Genomic DNA, 18,403 nt, shown 5'->3' on the forward strand with positions numbered 1-18,403 from the left:
TGCAGGGCAAAGGGCAGAGTGGCAGGGCCTGGGCATCTGGGCAACCTCGCCGAGGATGGGCTGGGTGTGAGAGAGGAAGGGGAGAAAGCAGCAGCTGTCTCCTATACGTGGGGGAGTGGGGGGTCCCTACTGCTGTGCACCCTGGAAAACTATCTGACCCTCTTATTGTAGGTACCAGAGTCTGGGGAGACCTGGAGTCAAGCCTACTCTCCCATCCTGGGGCACTTTTGTCTACTCCAATGTCCTTTACTTTCTGCCACCTGATAAAAGACACGAGATCTCAAAATTGGTTGCATGTTAGAAATCACCCAGGGATCCTTTAAACCTCCCAATGGAGGGCCTCATGGCATTATTACCTGTGGCTGTCTGTGACTGGCTGTAGAACTTCCAAGTCAGACAAGACCCTAGTAAGGAAGGCTTGGGGCAACAGTTGATGCCCCAGTTTTTCCTGCCTGATTTAAAGATGAAGGACTAGGAGGAAGAGAGAAACACAGGGCAAGGGGCCAGAAGAGAAAACCATTATTTTCTCTGCACTTGCTAAGTACCAGGTACCTCACAGTTATTCCTAATACCCTTTAAGCAGTGGATCGCAAACTTTGATGTACATTAGAATCACCTGGGGGTGCTTTTAAAAGGCCCAGGTTACACCAGATGCCAGTAAAATTGCAGCAGTGAGGAGGGGCAGTGGGGAAATCCAGGCATTGCTTTTTTAAAGTTTCCCAGGTGATTTCAGTGTGCAGCAAATTTGAGAATCACTGATTTTTCAGTTCCCCAGATCAGCATTACCTGGGATGAGAAAACAAAATATATGCACTGGTCCAAAGCTCCTGAAATTCTTGTAAATTCCTAAGTGGTAAGAGAACCTGGAGCATCTGCTCTTCTACTGAGGTGACCTGGGTGGGTTCTTGCATGGTGGCTGTCACCAGAAAGATCTAGTCATGACTAGAAGCTTAGACTATTCAGTGCCAACCCTCACCCTCATGAGGAGGAGAGGGGCTAAAAACAAGTTGTAATTGATCAAGTCCATGTGCAGGAACTGCCATAAAATCCCAACAGAATGGGCTTTGGAGGGCCTCCTTGGTGGCACAAGGGGTTAAGTCTCAGCACTATGAAGCTATCAGCAGCCACTGGCCAGGGAGCTGACCCACACGGCACAGCAGACCTCTCCTGTCTTGCCCGCTGCTCCCTTCAGCAGTGTATTTCAGTACATTTGCCTGTTCTGCTCCTCCACTCAGTCTCTGGTGAATCCTCCATCCTTTCCCTCCCCACACCTCCGGCTTGTACCCCAGCTCTTGTATGCATAAATAAATAAATAAAATGAATCTTTAAAAAAAAGGGGGGGTTTGGAGAGCTACCAGGTGAACAAACACATTCACACTGAGAGGGTGAGGTACCCCGACTCCACAGGAACTGAAGCTCCAGCATTTGGGACCCCATCAAACCTCTATGTCTCTTCCCCTGTCTGTTCCCCTGTGTCCTTTCTCATATCATTTAACAAAGTGGTCAGTATTACTGTTTCTCTGAGTCCTGTGAGATGCTCCAGCAAATTAATGGAATCTCCACTATAGCTGGTTGGTCAGAAGCCCAGGTGACAACCTGGGCTTTTGACTGGTGTCTAAAGTGCGTAATTATGTGTAGGAGGGAGGGCAGTCTTGTGGGGCTGAGTCCTTAACCTGTGGGATCTGACACTATCTCTAGGAAAATAATATGAGAATTGAATTAACTTGTAGGACAGCCAGCTGGTGTTGCAGAGAATTGCTTCATGTTGGGAAAAAACACGCATTTGGTGACCAGAGTGCGTGTTTTCCGTGCTAAAGGACACACCCAGGGGAGAAGCACAGTAGGGAAGAATTGGATTTTCCCTAGACGGAAGGAAAATTTTTTTTTCCTTTATACTTGTTAGCTATGCAGACTCTCAGGTCCTGAACAGACCCAGTGAATCAGAATCTGTACTATAACAAGATCCCCAGGGTGGCATCTCTAAGGCGCAGACCAGCACCATCATCTCTCCAGCAAAAGCTCAGAGGGTTAAGTCACCCATCCAGGCTCACATGATGACCATGACATTTAAATGAAGAATCCAGACGCTGTTGGGCCTAGCTCCAAAGCTCCTTCTACTGTAGCCATGGGAGTGGGGGTTGGTGCGGAGGGCTTAAGGAAGTAGAACTTGCTAAAAGAAAAGGAACCTGTTTCCAGCAAGAGGAAATCACATCTGGCTAGCCTCCAAGAGTTTTTACAGACAAAGTAGGTTAGTACAGGACAGAGGGAAACCTGTGGTCATAACTGTAGAGGTTAAAATGCTTCTGGCAATTCTACATCCAAGGTTATTCAAAGTTATGTGGGGGTGAGGAGGCGGAGAAAGGGGAAGTCTTTTCTCAGAACAGGGAAGAAGGTTGGGGAAAGGAAATACAAATAGACAGGCACCTCAGTGTTCAAATGTTAGAAAGGGCTTATCTCCATTAGAAATAGTGGGAGGGGGCCTCCCAGGTGGCATAGCGGTTGAGCGCTGGGTTGCGAAGCTGCCCGCGGCCTCTGCGATGCCGGTTCAATTCCCGGCTGCTCCCGGGCCACCAGAGGGGGGTACCACATGGCGCGCAGACCTCTCTTGCCGCCCGCTGCTCCCCTCAGCAGTGTACTTCGGTCCTTCTGCCCGCTCTGCTCCCCTCTCTGGCTCTGGTGAATTCTCTCACCCTCCCGCACTTCTGACTGAACCCAGTGCGTGTATAAACAAAACAAACAAACTAACAAATAAATAAATAAGTAAAAACATGCCTCTATAAAAAAATAAATAAATAACATTTAAAAAAAAGGAAAAAAAAAGAAATAGTGGGAGGGGGCCTCCCTGGTGGGGCAGGTGGTTGAGCATAGCACTGTGAAGCTGTCCACAACCTCTGCAATGCATATTTGATCCCAGCTGACCAGCGAGAGACCCCCATGGCGCGGCAGACCTCTCCTGTCTTGCCCGCTGCTCCCATCAGCAATGCATTTCAGCCAGTCTACCTGTTCTGTTCTCCACTCTGGTGAATCCTCTCACCCTCCCGCACATCTGGCCTGTACCCCAGTTCTTGTATAAATCTTAAAAAAAAAAAAAGAAATAGTGGGAGGAAGAGGGCACCCATGAAAGACCTAACTTCACAGATGACCCCGAGTCCTTCCAGGTGGTAAAAGAAAAAAATTTGTAGGCTATGCAATTGGACCAAAAATGGCAGATGAGCATCACATTACAGTTTCATGTTTTTGGGAAAAGTAATTCTAGCTCTCCTCAGTAGATAATAGCTGTGAGTGATCAGTTTTAAGGCAATTAAAAAAAGGGGGGGTAGAGGAGGAATAACTCTTTGCAGCCCCCAGGAGACATGTACTTAATATGCTGCCACAGCAAAAAAAGTCAATAACATCTGGCCAGGCACCATCATAAAGGTTTTTTGGAAACAAAACAAAAATCACTCTATCCTAATATAAAACCATGATGCAGCTGAATCTGGAATACCATATATAGCTCTTCCTGCGTCTCAGGGGACAAAGAGGAGAGAAAAGATCCAGAGAAGGGCAGCTGAAACCATCCAAGGGCTATTATAAGAGACTTTAAAAAATAGGACTCTTGAGTCTACAAAGACAGAGAAAGGTTAAGAGGATAGGCCTGGAAATTATACCACAAAACAGGTGTGAAAAAGAAAGATCCAGACTTTCCTACTCAACCCTTGCACACAGGGGAAGAGCTTAGACCTGGAGTTTGCAGGACAAATAAAGGGAAGTTCAACTGTTTACAGAAGGTAATAAATGTATTGAATTTATTATCTTAGGAGTGCTGGATTGAATACTTAGTAAACTGACTAGGGGACCCTGGAGATCCATTTTGAGCCTTTTATTGTCTTTCCTCTAGAAAAAAAATTATTAACATCAAAATAACTACAGAAATAAAATGAGAAAAAATTTCACATATTCTCAGTGTAGCTAAGCGGTTTCTTTTATTGTCCCTGTTTTTCTAAAATTTTCCATACGTACATCTCATCATTTTATGTCTATAGACATAGCAGAAATATCAGCTTATGTCTGCGATTTCTACTTTATCAAAGAGCTCAAGCATTGTCTGTTACTTTCAGATATTTTGGTTTGTTGCTTTTTATTGACTTTTTTAGAAGGGAATTTCAGGTGTGGAAAGAGGGTCCATAAACATTCTGTGTATCTGGAACGCCTGTCAAGTTACCTTTCTAATGGTTTATGCCACTTAAGGCACTGTCAGCAGTGCAGCATGGAACCACTTTTATTAAAGTGTCACAGGCAAGATGTCTTAGTATCTTTAAAATGTTATAATAATAGATCAAAAACACAGAGTCTCTCATTTATTTTAGATTCCCTATAACTTTACGGAGACTTGATCACTCCTTTTATGACGTAGCCCTTCACGCTTCTGAAGTGAGGAAGAGACCTCTGATTCAAAACAATTCTTGATTCAGCTTCCGCCTCCTGCTACCCACCCCTAGTTCCTTTCCCTCAATCAAATTCTGCCTGACAATGCCCAAATGGGTTCAAGAACCTGTGACACCTGACCTCGCTTAATGTCCATCTGGACATTTTCAGGAGGAATCTGAGTTGCCCATCAGGCCTGGGATCTGTGAGACAATAGGGTCGCCAGCACCCCCACACCCCATGACTTCTGGCACCGGTTCTGTATTAGTTCTTGCTGATCTGCGTTTGTGTCAGATCTCTCCTTGAACACAGGCCTGCTCAGGATCTCTCCGGCTGGGTGCTGGGCTCCATAGACAGAATTCTGGACAGTCCCTGACTGCCCATGACCATGCAGTTTGTCCACCTCTACGTCACTCTGGCCTCGCTGAGACTCAGCACACATGGTCTGAATGACAACAGATGTCGCCTTATCAGTGACTCATCAAGTCTTGCCCACTTGCCCAGCCCACACTAAGCCCCTGACAGGACCTGTCTTGTCAGAGGAGGGAATGGGCCTGGCATGAAATCTGTGAGCAGGCCTCGATCCACGTACAAAATTGCAGCCCCCTCTTTCTCCCCAACCTTAACCCAAGCTGTCTGCTTCACCCCCACACTCAGAAATATGTCATGCATGTTCTTAGAAGAAAACATTTTGTTATTTTTAAAATTTGCTTATTTTCCCCATTTCTCTAAGGAAACCAGAGCCTTCTTTTCTTTATTTTATGAAGATCTGTCCTAAAGAATCACCTATGGAGGGCAGGTGGGTACAGAGATGCCCCAAATTCATACCCTATTCCAGGCTGGGTTGTATAGCAGGGAAGCTGGGAACATGGGGTTCCCCATTCCTAGGAAAAATTCCCCAGAGCTTGCAGGCGTTTGAGTTAATGCTGTCTTTGTGATCTCTCAGAGACAAAGAATATGAGTGGGTGGGGTCTATGGACAGGATGGGGTCTGGTGCTACTGGCTTTAAATGAAGCCAGTGTAAGTAAAAGGCCAGCAGAGGCTGTGGGGGTGGAAGAGATAGGCCTGGGAGCTACCAGGCACCATGGTGTCTGTCTGTCTCACACAAATACAAATCACAGGGTAGCTCACAGGATAGCTGAAATGACCTCAGAGAATTGTCAATCCCAACAGTCTTGGCTTTACAGATGAGGAAACTGAGGTCCAGAAATGGAATACTCTGTGCCTGGAGTCTCATTCCTTAATCTTTTTTTTTTTTAATATTTATTTATTTACACAAGCACTAGGGTACAGTCCAGAGGCACAGGAGGGTGAGAGAATTCACCCGAGACACAGCAAGGAGCAGAACAGGCAGAAGGACTGAAACACTGCTGAGGGAGAGCAGCGGGCAAGACAGAAGAGATCTGCCATACCATGTGGGAATCTCCCTGGCTGGCAGGAAATCGAACCAGTGCTGCAGAGGCTGTGGACAGCTTCACAGTGCTGCGCTCAACCCGCTGCGCCACCAGGGAGACCCCCTCATTCCTTAATCTTACACAGATTAAGGAATCTTTGTGTATTTGCTCCTGTACTGATGATGCACTTCCCAACTAATGTCCCAATTTGATCAGGGTTTTGATTCTAGGTACTAGAGACAGGTCAGTTGCTGTGACAACAAACAGCTGAGATGACCATAAGGACCATGTCAGCTTGCAGGTACAGTCTGAGTATTTAGAGCTCACCTTTTCCTGTTCCAGCAGCAAAGGAGTGCAAAACCAGGAGGAAGGAGGCCACAATACGCATTAAATGCTGACCTGAAAGCCTGCATGGAGACAGGCCCAGTCAGCCACTCTTCTAAGAGGATACCATCAAGTATGACCTTCCAAGGACAGAGAAGACAAGCAGGCTCTGCCCTGCCAGCTAATCTATGACACACTGTAGGAGACTGGAGCTTCTGGTAAACTTGCCACGTGCCTGCACCTAGGTTAGGTTCTTTTTACCTTCATCATCTTATTATATGATCACAAGAACCTTAGGCGATAACAAATATGATTCTCATTTGACATCAAAGGAAACTAAGATTCAGACAGATGAAATGGCTTGTTCAAGGTTAGGGTTCCTGTAAATGGCAGGTATGAGACTTGAACACCAGCCTTCTGATTCCCAATCCAATGTCCTTTTCCCTGTTCCACAGCTTTCTCCTGGATTCAGACAGGAAGGGCCTTAGAAAGAAGCCACATTTGGTTTCTGCACCCCCCATGTCAGGACCCATCAGCAAAGCTCAGAGCTCCATTTTCTCATCTTCCAGATGAAACAGGGCTCTGCTGAAGATAGATACTTCCACCTGTAAGAGGCTCTGATTAGATGAGGTGAGCTTTGAACCAGAGTTCCCCAGAGTAGCTAAAACCTGGAATATTCACATGAAAAGCCACCTCACAAGTCCCATGGTGGAAAGACTAAAACAAAGAGGGTTGGGCAAGTGAGTCAGAGTCTGGGTCCTGGTACACACCCCACCACCCTATTTGCTATGAAATCTAGGACATTAGCCCATGATCTTCCTTCTCTGCAAAATGGGGAGAGTACCCCCGAGCTTGCAGGCTTTGAGTAAGAAGAGTGAGTTGGATAATAGATGTGTTAGAACTTGGAAAACAATAAAATACAATCAAATGTCAAAGGTGCAATTCCAGCAAATCATTTATCCATCGGTGATCACAAAGGGCAGAACAAACAACCAGTGCAACAGTCCCTGCTTCCATCCCTTAGAAAGAAGTCACTCCGGCCCAGACCTCTCTCTTCTTTTGTGGTTCCCTGGTCTGGAAGAGCCAAGAGTAAGGGAAGAAGAAATGAAGAGACAATGGGGAGGGATAACAGTGCCATTTTCAGTGATTCTGCCCTGGGGGGCGTAATCCAGGAGACTGAGTCTGCTTTTTCTGCCTTAAGTCTCTCCATGGCTCAAAACCTAACAAAAAAGGTTGGGCTTTTGAGTAATAGGGATCCTCCTCTCAAGAAGAACTACTAGAAATCAGGAAATATACTGGCTGGGGAAGGGGGTGAGCCAGATTCTAGTCCCAGCCTTGTACGAGGCAGGGAACAGATGCCCAGGAGGGCTTCAGTGCACCTTGAAAAAAAGGGGGAGAAAAAATCAACCCATCTACTCCAGTGAGAAAATCATGAACACCTCAGGTCTGATCCTACCTACATCTTTCTCCCCGCTTCCTTTGCTTATTTGCGGTGTTCTACAGGGTATCTCTCCAGCAACAGAATGCAAATCCAGCCAGATAATAGAATGCTACAAAGTCAGAACCGGATGAGGCTTAAGGTTGCAAATTGTGTAGATTCGCTATTTTACAGATTAGGGACAGGCCCAGGTGGGACTTCCAGAGCCCTAGAGCTTCCAGCTCCCAGGCAATGCCCCATCATTCTTCTCCACCCCTCACTGCAGCTGACCTTTAACCCTGGTTCCTTGACCCACTGCTTGCAAAGTGGTATGGGTAAGTGGTGCAGAAAGCAAGGAATCATCTATTGATCATCTCTTACAGTTCCTGGGAGCAGATGTGACTTGTCCAAGGTCACTGGATTCCCAGTAACTGGGCTTCATTGAATAATTATCATTACCTTTAAGTGAATCTTCCAACCAGTGTTAATATATTTCCTTTGTCTTTTTTCTTTTCAAAAATTTAGTTGCTTTTCTGTCAACAAGCAACTATAAACTAGAGATACACTACAGGGGGGTAGGAAGGAGTATGATCAAAACAAGGGGTGGGGGGTAATATGGGGACTATAACCAAGATGAAAATGCATACATTGTGCAAAAATGAAAAATGATGTAAAAATATATAAAATTTTAAAATAATTAAAAAATTTGGTTGATTTTTTTGTTTAATTAGCAAAGTAACACATGCTTGCTGTGAAATAGAAAGTTAAAAAGATATAAAGTGCAAAATAAATCCCTATTAAATAAATAAATAAATAAATCCCTATTAAATCCCTAGAGATAACCACTATTAGGAGTTTTCATGATTTCTTCCAAAAATTTTTATAACTTAAAGACAAACTTAACTGTCCCTATTAATTTAAGTTCTTGACCATGTGTATTCAGAAAGATGTGTTGATTATCTGAATAAATGGCACTGGGCTGAGGTCAGAGGCTGGGGGTTTGCATCATACAGAAGGACAAAGATGAGTTAAACATCTCAGCAGACAAGAGCTCCCGCTGGGGCCTATTAGCCAGGGACCAGTCATAAATTCTTCCTTTCTGAGCTGGTGTTACAGTGTGGCAGTGACTGTCGTGGGTTTTGGAGTTAAACGTACATAGGCTCACAGTCCGGCCCTACTGGTCCCAAGACATGTGACCTTAGGTGGTTTCTCAATAATGTGCCTCAGTCTCCTCATCTGTCATATGGAGTGAAATGATACTACTTTGCAGTGCTATTGTGAGTACTGAATAAAACAATAAAAAGAATACAGTATGCACAAAAGAATGCTAGCTATTATGAATTCTAGAGTTATTATTATGCTACTGAACCACCTCAAGGAAGGAGAAAGCCAGGCCTCCCTGGAGGCACAAGGGTTAAAGACACAGCACTATCAAGCTATCGCCAGCCACTGCAGCATGAGTTGGATAACCGGCCAGAGAGGTGACCAATAAGTCATAGCAGACCTCTCCTGTCTCGCCCGCTGCTCCCCTCAGCAGTGTATTTCAGTCAGCCTGCCTGTTCTGTTCTCCATTCTGTCTCTGGTGAATCCTGTCACCCCCCACACCTCTGGCCTACACCCCAGTTCTTGTTTATATCAATAAATAAATCTAAAAAAAAAAAAAGGAGAAAGCCTATAGGCTGAGTGTTCTAGAAAATGTTAGAGAAAAAAGGCATACTACACACCTCTTCTGACTATATCGAGGAGAGAAAACTAGAAAGTAACACCTCAGTATGATCTGGAGTTGCTCAGGCTACTAGAAATTCTAGATATGCCAAACCACAAGTGCAGTGGGCCCTAGAAGCTGGAGCACAGGGGCCCCTTGCACACTGAAGGGCTCCATTTGTGTGGAGACCATCTTCTAGTCCACTCAGCCCTTTTGGGTCAGTGGCTCTCAAGCCCTGCTAGCTCCAGAACTGCCCCAGAATGACTCAGCAGGGTGCAGGTGGGAGAAGAGTCTCCTCCAACTGAACTCCAGGTCCTTCCTCCTGGCACCCTAGTGCTCAGAGCCATGAGAGCATGATCACAGACACTTGGCCTGCCTGTGTTGCCGGGGCTCTACAGACCAAGGACAATGTGCTAATACACCCCTCCAGGCAACACACATTAAGAGTAACCCAACACCCGACCAAAAGGACTGCTGAAATTCAATAAAATTTGCAGAACTGCTGATGAAACTGTATTAGTCTTGCATTTGTCCTGCTGGTCAAATCTTTTTATTACAAAGTTCTGTTAACTGATCATAGCCACCAGGGATGGAAAGGAAGTCACAGCTCCCATAAATGCTAAGAGGCCATAACTGACCACATCCAGCTTGGAGCACTTGTCACCTTGAGCAGGAGGCGCCTCCTCAAGTCCCTCAGATAAGAGGGGTGGGAGTACACAAAACAGTGTGTCTGGCAGATGGACCCAGAAGAGCTTTGGGGAAGTAGATGCTCCCTAATTATTGGGGAGTCTTTGGAGACTGAGCACTGCCCTATTTGGAAACTAACATCAAGATGGGGACAGTGGATGACACCATTTATTTATTACTATTATCTCCAATTTCCTCATGGATGCTTCATGTGACCACCTTCCTGATACACGAATCATATCATATTTATCTGATAAATATGATGGCAGTCAAGGCCTACCAGGGACAGGCTGCAGTATCTCTCTTCTAGCTTGCCAGTCCAAACTACTCCAGTAGGAAAGCCTTCTCTTCCAGGCAGAATTGTTTTCTCCCCAGGACCCTGCTGTCCAGCTGTCCACTCTCTCCTCTTTCTCCCTGCCTCTATGCTCTTTTTCCTCTTCACTGTGTCCCTCTCTTTCTTTCCTGTCTTTCCCCCATGTTCTCTCTCTCCCCCCTCATCTCATTGTCTTTCTCTAATTGGCCATGATGGTTGCAAAATAGCTTTTATTTTTGGTTGAACTCACACATTAAATTTTAAACCCTCTCAACTTAATTATCAAAAAAAGAAAGAAACATTTAATATTTTGCTCCAAACAATGAAGGACTTTTTAAGAGGGGAGATCTTTAAAGATCATCTAGTTCAACGTTTTTTTCTGACACAAAAATCCCTTCCAGAGAACCTCTGACATCTAGTTTCTCCTTGTCTACCCCCAAGGATTGGAGCCTATTACCTCTTGAGGATGCCCAGTTCTAACTGGTAAGAAGTTCTTCTTTATATTGACCCAACCTGCATCCATAATCTGCACTCCCTGGTTCCCAGGGACAATCTAGGCTACAAAAACAGGGCAATCAGCAGAAGAGCAGTGAGGATATGTAGGGGGGCAAAGGATGGGGTAGACCAGTTGGCTGTGAGGCTTTCCTATGGAATAGTTTGGGCTGACAAGCTGGAAGAGAGATACTGCAGCCTGTCCCTGGTAAGCCATGAATACCATCGTATTTATCAAATATGATGTGATTCGTTTATCAGGAAGGTGGTCAAATGAAGGCGTCCATGAGGAAGTGGAAATAACAGTAATAAGTAGTTATGATTTACAGCCAGGAATTATGTAAAGTACTTTATGTTGATTATTTCATTGAATCCTCTCAATCACACTATGACATAGACACTATTTTCCCATATTATAGATGAGGAGACAGACACAGAGATCTCAGAACCAGTAAGTCACTAACCCTGGCATGCCTATCCCTGATGCCCATGCGACAAGTAAGAACAGCACAGACACTAGGTCAGAAGACCTCAGTTTGGGAGTCATTTACATTGAGGAAAAGCCTAGCAAGAACAGAGACCCTGGATCTCATCTAAGGCCTCTTCTAAAGGTAAGCAAACTCCACCTTTATTTTTATTTTTATTTTTTTAAGATTTATTTATTTATCATACAAGAACTGGGGTGCAGGCCAGTGGTGCAGGAGGTGAGAGGATTCACCAGAGACAGAGTGGGGAACAGAACAGGTGGATTGACTGAAATATACTGCTGAGGGGAGCAGTGGGATCGAACTCGTACTGCAGTGGCTGCGGATAGCTTCATAGTGCTGTGACTCCCTTGTGTCACCAGGGAGGCCCCTCAAACTCCACCTTTAGTCTCATGCTTCTTCTGAACGCCACTGACCCAACTCCAGTTGCCCATTAGATTCTGTCACCTCAACTTCAACACATCAACCCCAGCACCTGTCATTTTTCACCTCCCCGGCAACCATTTCCCAGTTTGATTCTTTAAACATAAAAGAGGATCGAATTTTATGTCAAGCCAACCTGGGTTCAACTAGATTTGCCATATGTAAGCCACAGGACATTGGACAAAATTACTTAACCTCAATGAGCCTCAGTTTTCTCATCTATAAAATGGAAGCAGGAACAATATCTTTGTTGAGAGGTGCGTGTGTGAATTAAACAGGATAATTTATACATAACACATAGGATATTATTTATAAAAGGCATAGCAAGTGTTAACTAAGTGGCATTGTTATTGCTACTGCTATTCTTGGACTTGAAACTCCCTCTCCTGCATCCCCATTTATGGTTAATCCCCAAGCTAAGAGGTGGGAGGAAGAGGAGACCCACAGAGTGAACAGTAAAAATTCAACGTGCTTTGAACAACCCAGTGACCTCATCCTTCATGTTGGGGGCTGCTTCTGCGGGGCCCTTCTTTTTTCTGTACCTACCACAGAGTTGGGCTCTAGCCAAGCCCCCCCCCCCCCCCCCCCGCTCTTCCCCTTCAGACCTCCTTCTTAGGGATCAGCAAGCAGTGCTGCTGTTTCTACCTCCACCTCTCTCTTCATCCCAAGTCTGCATTTTGTGTCATCTGCAGCCCTGACCTCCGTCAAATATTCTTCTTTTCCTCTAAGTCTCTAGAATCAATGTTTGAGAAGTCATCTCAAATATTAAAGCAGTTAATAAAAATTTATTCTTGCATAATTAGATTTGAGTAAAGCACACCTTCTTCCAGCCCTTGTGCATGACCCAGTCCTCACTGCTAAGTATGCTTGAGCATCTGAGTTCCCTCTGGGCCATATGCCATATGCACAGGATCTGTCTGTGACTCTACTAGAGCCCCTGACCCTTGGGGCCTGGTGTGCTTTTAGCCCCCTGGAGATACTATACATTAGATCACTCATGATTGACCATCAATGGGCACTGATCACAATCACAAACTCTCACATTTGCAAACCCCACCATCCCTGCAGCTCAGGGTAGCTGTGAAAGGGGGATGAAAGGAGACTCCAAGTAGACAACATGGTGTTTGTACTCAGTGAGGGGAGAACAAAGGGAACAGGGAGCCCAGAGGTGGCAGGCAGGAAAGCAGGGACACAGGCTGCAGACTAAGATGAGTCAGAAGGGTGAATGGGGGCACTGGGTCACATCACCTCAGTGGGCCCCCAGAAGGTGGTGTGACCTAGGGAAAGGGAATCGGGGGAGGAGAGTAGAGTCAATGTCCTCACTCAGAAATTGGGAACCAAAGTGAACCACTAAAAAGCTTCGTTAATTTCAAGGGAGGGACCCCAGCTCCTGCCTCCTGAGGTCTCCTAGACCCTTCCTGCCTGGCTCTGCTCCCAGCTGCTGCAATTAGGGCGAGGCAGCTGGGATGGCAGGGGAAAGGAGTTAAGCAAATAATAAAGATGTCAATCTGGGAAATCACTGGACCCCTGCTTAGCAGATAGAAGCCACCCCCTGGTTGTTAATGCCCTCCATTTATTTGGAGCTTTCAACTTATTCCAAATGCCCTCACACTAATGATCTCATTTAATCTTCAGCACCACCCTGTGAAATAGGCAGGCCTGGGATTATCTCCTAGAGCTCCTCCCCTCTTTATCCTGTGGCTCCCCTGAGGGCCCTCAAATTGCTTCCGCCATTCTAGAAATAGCCAACACTGAATCAGGAGGTGCCTTAGGGGCTGAAGGGAGACTGGGGTCCTCTGTCTCCATTCTGGGCTTGCTCTCTGCCGTTTGTCCTGAGCTGCGCATGCGGAGAAGTCACAGGATACGGAATCCTCCCCCTCCTGGAATTTCCCAGACACCTCTCCCCCTTTGCATATATCTGAAAGCTGGGTACATAATGACCATTTCACCCACTCTCTAGGGAGCTATGTCAGACTTATTAGGCAAAAGGAAACCCGGGATCCAGAGAGGCAAAGGCCTTTGCCCTGAGTCACACAGTGAGCAAACATGCAGGGACCATCAAGACTGTAGACAAGCACAGGTCTAGGGGTATCAGAAGACCGGTTCCGGTTCCGGCTCCACTGCTACTCAGCTGGGGTCACAGTGACAGTCACTCAACCTCCCCAGCCTTTGCTTTCATATCTGTCCAATGGAAATAACAATTCCCATCTCTTGGGGTTGCTGGGAGGATTAGATGTCAAAATGTTACATGAAAACAAATTACTCTGAGGATCAAGTACCTCAGGTAACACCAGGACTCTGGCATAACAGTGGCTGGACCAAGCATAGAGCCTGGGCTCTCCTAAACTCAACTATGTGGCTCTAGGCAAGTTCAGGCCTTGGTGGCCAAAGCCCCTGCCAGCTATAAGACCCTGGGGTTCTGTGGGATGTGCCTCTGGTGCAAGACTTGTGCTGGTCACCATGCTCTCTTGACTGTTCTATTATCTGTACCCCACCTTGCCCTAGATGCAAATATCTTTTTTTTTTTATTATTTTATATATTTTTTACATCATTCTTCATTTTCATACAATGTATGCTTTATCATCTCGGCTATAGTCCCCGTGGAATTCCCACCACCAATTCACCCGTGCACCATCACGATAGTCCCTTGTGCTCTTCCCACCCTTGTTTTGATCCAACTCCCTCCTCCCCCGCCCCTGCAGAATGTCTCTGGTTTACAGTTGCCTGTTGATTTTGATTTTTATTTTAAGATGCAAGTATCTTACTGAGGAAGATGGGCAGTGTGGACCATGGGAACCCTGCTCTGCTCCCCTCCCATTTCCTCTGGGCTAAGCTGTGCTTCTGTACTCTTCTGAGGCCTGGCTGACTCCAGCTTTGGAAAGCAAGGGCGTGTGCAGAGGGCAGTTCTTGGTAACAGAACTGATGACAGCTTACCCACATAAGATTTCCCAGTGGAAAGCAGCAGGTGACCTGGATTCCCTTCTCCTGGGAGGGCAAGTCTTTCTGTCCTGCCCTGAACATCCCATTTCTCCCAGGATGGCCTCAAGTGTGCCAGGCCCCTGATCCCTCCTTGCAGGAAGTGGCTCTGTGTGACCCTTGCTGAGCTCACACAGGTGAATTCAATATGAAAAGTGCAAGGTCAGAGCCCAGGGGCACATTCCCACAGCACAGACAATGGCAAGCAGTTCATCTTTCATTCCAGCAGCTGAAACCCTCCCTCTCCAGGCTGGGCATCTCAGCTCCCCAGCCCAGTCCTGAGGAGTCAGAAATGTCAATATTTTGCTTTCCTCATCTAGTGGTCAGCTCCCAGTTCCCTGTACCCCTTCTCCAATCCCCAGTATCGAGGGCTGCAGTGATTTGGAAATGCCTAGAATACTGAGTTGTGGCATCTGTGGCACGAAATTGAATAGGGCTGTGGCTGTCCAAACTGGGGGTGGGGGGTGGGAGTGGGATCTCACACCTAGGGCCTGGAGGCACCCATGGGCAAGGGAACAGCTCAGGAAAGATGCCAAGACCCTGATGGCTCTCAGGGCAATGGAGAATTGGATCTTATTATGTTGAGGTCTGGCTTTGGGGACCAGTTGGTTTGTTTCTTGGATTAATACGTCATAGAACTATCAGATGAGAAGAGACTCAGAGATCACCCAGACCAAGCCTCTACTTTACAAACATGGAAACTGAGGTCTGAGGAAAGGAGAAAGCAACTTACTCAAGGTCACTCAATGAGCTGTAGAACAGGGGGGCCTGAACTCCAGCCTCCAGTGTAGAGTCAAGTGCTCTTCCCACCCAACTCTCCACATCATCTCCTAAATCTCCTGCCTAATGATACCCATTGATGAGTCCTGCTATGCACGGACCCAGGGAGCCATTTTCATAGGGAGCAATCGTGCCTCACCACCCAAGAACAGAAAGAACATGAGGTCCAGGGTCCCAGCTTAGCTGCCAGTTCATTGGGCAGAACCTGGTTCATGTCACTTCTCTGAGCTTTGTTCCTCACCTGGAACAGGGAGATTTAAGAACTGGTACCTTAGATGGCATCAATAAGGATCAAATGAGATCATGAGGGCATTCTGTAAACTGACATGCTATCCCAGTGTTAGAAATTTTTAATGGTGGGAGTTTTGAAGGTGCTGCAGAGGGAGGAGACTATGCAAGAGTGAGAACCCCCCAGGAGGAGGTTGAGGAATTGCCTGGTCATCTGTGCACATGATCGATATTGGGGTAGAGACTAATGGGCAGCAGGTCAGACCAGCCCAAGTTCATTGATTTGAGAGACCACCTGCCTGCCTGTTTCCTTTTGTGTGTGTGTGTGTGTGTGTGTGTGCGTATCTGTCGTGCCCAGGAGCACAGGCATTTGCCTGGCAGCTTCAGGGAGCATTCAGCAGGAGAGCAGCCTGTGGTGCTGGGAAGACACTTTGTTTTAGGCCAGGCCAGAGACCCTCCAGGGAAAGTCTATCAGCCTCCCGTCTCGGGGGTCCTCTGTAATACTCCAACCCCCCTGGGGCCCTTACCTTATATTTGGCTGCAAGCAGCTCTGTGGCCTGCTGCTCCCGCCGCAGGTCTTCCAGCATCTTCTCCTTCTCCTCCAGCAGCTTCTGCTTCTCCTCGCTGACCAGGCTGCGGTCATCCTGGATAGCAGCCTTCTCCTCCTCCAGCCGCTCCTTCTGCTCCTGCAGGTAATTCTCCATGTTCTTATCCAGGGCTGACTCCAGGATGGGCTGGGGTGGGCGGTGGTTGTTGTTGCTGTCATCCTCCTCCTCAGCCACCCAGGCCTCGATCACTGCTCCCTCGGGGTACCCCGCGGGGGCCGACACGGCCTTCTTCCTGCGGCTGCTCTTCCTCCGGAGCCGCTTGCCCAGCATCCCCTTCTTCTCCAGCTGGGCCTTCAGGCGGGCGATTTCCTCCTGGAATTCGCGCAGCAGGGTGTCCTTGGGGTCCTCATTCACCCGGGGTTTGTTCTTGATGTTCTTGGCCCGGTTGGCGAAGCGCAGGGTAGAGAGACTCTCGTCGTAGCTGTGAGAAGCTGGGCCCAGTGTGGCGACCATGATGGTCTTGGCGTTTCCTCCCAGAGAGTCCTGGAGCAGCCGGGTCAGCTTGGAGTCCCGGTAGGGGATGTGGGTGCTCCTGTTGCCCGCCAGAGCAGCGATCACATTGCCCAGGGCGGACAGCGAGAGGTTGATTTTGGAGGCTTCCTTCGGCCTCTCTCCTCCACCACCACCCGCTCCGCCTCCACTGCTGCCACCACCTGCAGGCTGTGTGTTTGTCCCCCCGGCTGTGTTGGGGCCCACTTTGTTCTGCCTCTCACTGCCAGCCAAGTCCACCAGGTTGAGCTTGCCCACGCGGATATGGTCCTGGCCATCTGAGCCGCGCTCACTGCACTCCACCGTGATGACAAAGATGGCGTGGGAGCGGGAGCTGACCTCGTTCATGTGTGTGCTGCCCACCGCCCGGGTCTGGTTCCCCAGGTTCATCACATGCTCGATCTCCTTGACGTTCTTAGTGACGAAGGAGGAGAGGTCCTTGATGTAGACGCCAGTCTCGGGGTTCTCCTTCAGCTCCAGCCTCTTGCCAGGCTCTTTGGAGAGCAGGTCTCGAATCTCCTCCTGGTAGATCTCCAGGTAGGAGGCCCGAACCAGGTACTGCTGGTTCTGGGAGCGGGAGATGTGGGTGAAGATGTGTTCAAAGGCATTGGGGATGACCCCGCGCAGCTCGGGCTCCACCCAGGTCCCCTGCATGGTGTAGGTCTTGCCAGTGCCCGTCTGGCCATAGGCAAACACGGTGCCATTGAATCCCTGCAGCACGGAATCTATCAGAGGCCTCACGGTTTCATCATACAGGTCTGCCTGCTTGGAGCTGGCATCGTACACGGCATCAAAGGTGAAGGTCTTGGGCAGCTCGCCGGGGGCAGCACGGGGGTTCCGCAGGGTCACCTGGCCCAGTTTCACGTCCATGGTCAGGATCTGCTCGTGACCAGCAGCCTCCTCCTTCCGACTGAGCGGGCGGCACCGGGCCACCACCTTCAAGGCCTCGCTGGCCTTGGCTTTGCTGGCCATCTTGCTGCTCTGTCCTTGCTGCCCCTCCGCCGCCTGGGTGGTCCCGCGGTCCTCCCTAGGGGCCTCCCTGGGTGCGGATCAGCGGGGCCGGCCCAGCCCCCAGGCGCCGCTCGCGATCCGCGTGCAGCCTCCGCGGGTGGGGGTGCTGGGTGGGGGCCCCGCCGCGGCTGCAGTCCGGCCGCCCCGCTCCGGGCGCTCGCTGCACGGGCCGGGGAGGGTCAGGCAGAGCCCGCGGGCAGCCGCGGGAGCCGCGCCCGCCGAAGGGCAGCGCCCGGAGCGCGCCCCATGCGGGGCGGGGAGCGCGGCCGCGAGCGGCTCCGCACAATGAGATAAAGGCGCAGAGCGCGGCCGGGGGCGCGGGGCTGCTCCTCGCCCCCCTCCTCGCCTGGCCTCCGGGAGCCGCGGCGGGGCTGCGGGCCGGGCGGGGGTGCGCCCTCCCGAGGGCAGCGGCTCACCTGGCGTCCTCCCCGCGGGCTCGGGGGTCATTCATTGCAGCCGGCGCGGCTGCGGCTGCCCGGCCTCCGCCTTCCCCGCGGCCGCCGGAGAATGAGCAAAACAGAGGGGATGGGCGGGGCGGCGGCGGGAGTGATGTTGCCGCGGCTCGGCGGCCGCAGCGGAGCCGCCCGGCTGGGGCGGGGCTGGGGCGGGGCAGGGGCGGGGCGAGCGGGGTTGGGGCGGGGCCAAGGCGGGCGTGGGTGGGGC

General features: G+C 49.0%; 1 protein-coding gene across 1 annotated transcript in view; it reads right to left on the reverse strand.

Annotated features, from left to right (window-relative positions):
• Positions 1 to 17,911, reverse strand: part of KIF3C (kinesin family member 3C) — a gene marked incomplete at its 3' end in the record, with an annotated part of 34,708 nt that extends 16,797 nt beyond the window's left edge. The window contains exon 1 of the mRNA XM_084235181.1: positions 16,160 to 17,911. Coding sequence (XP_084091307.1) covers positions 16,160 to 17,701 — 1,542 coding nt within the window. The 5' untranslated portion in view covers positions 17,702 to 17,911. The remainder of the gene's footprint in view (positions 1 to 16,159) is intronic.
• Between the last annotated feature and the right edge of the window lie 492 nt (positions 17,912 to 18,403).

The sequence above is a fragment of the Talpa europaea genome (genome assembly GCF_964194135.1).
Source record: "Talpa europaea genome assembly, chromosome: 6".
Classification (NCBI taxonomy): domain Eukaryota; kingdom Metazoa; phylum Chordata; class Mammalia; order Eulipotyphla; family Talpidae; genus Talpa; species Talpa europaea.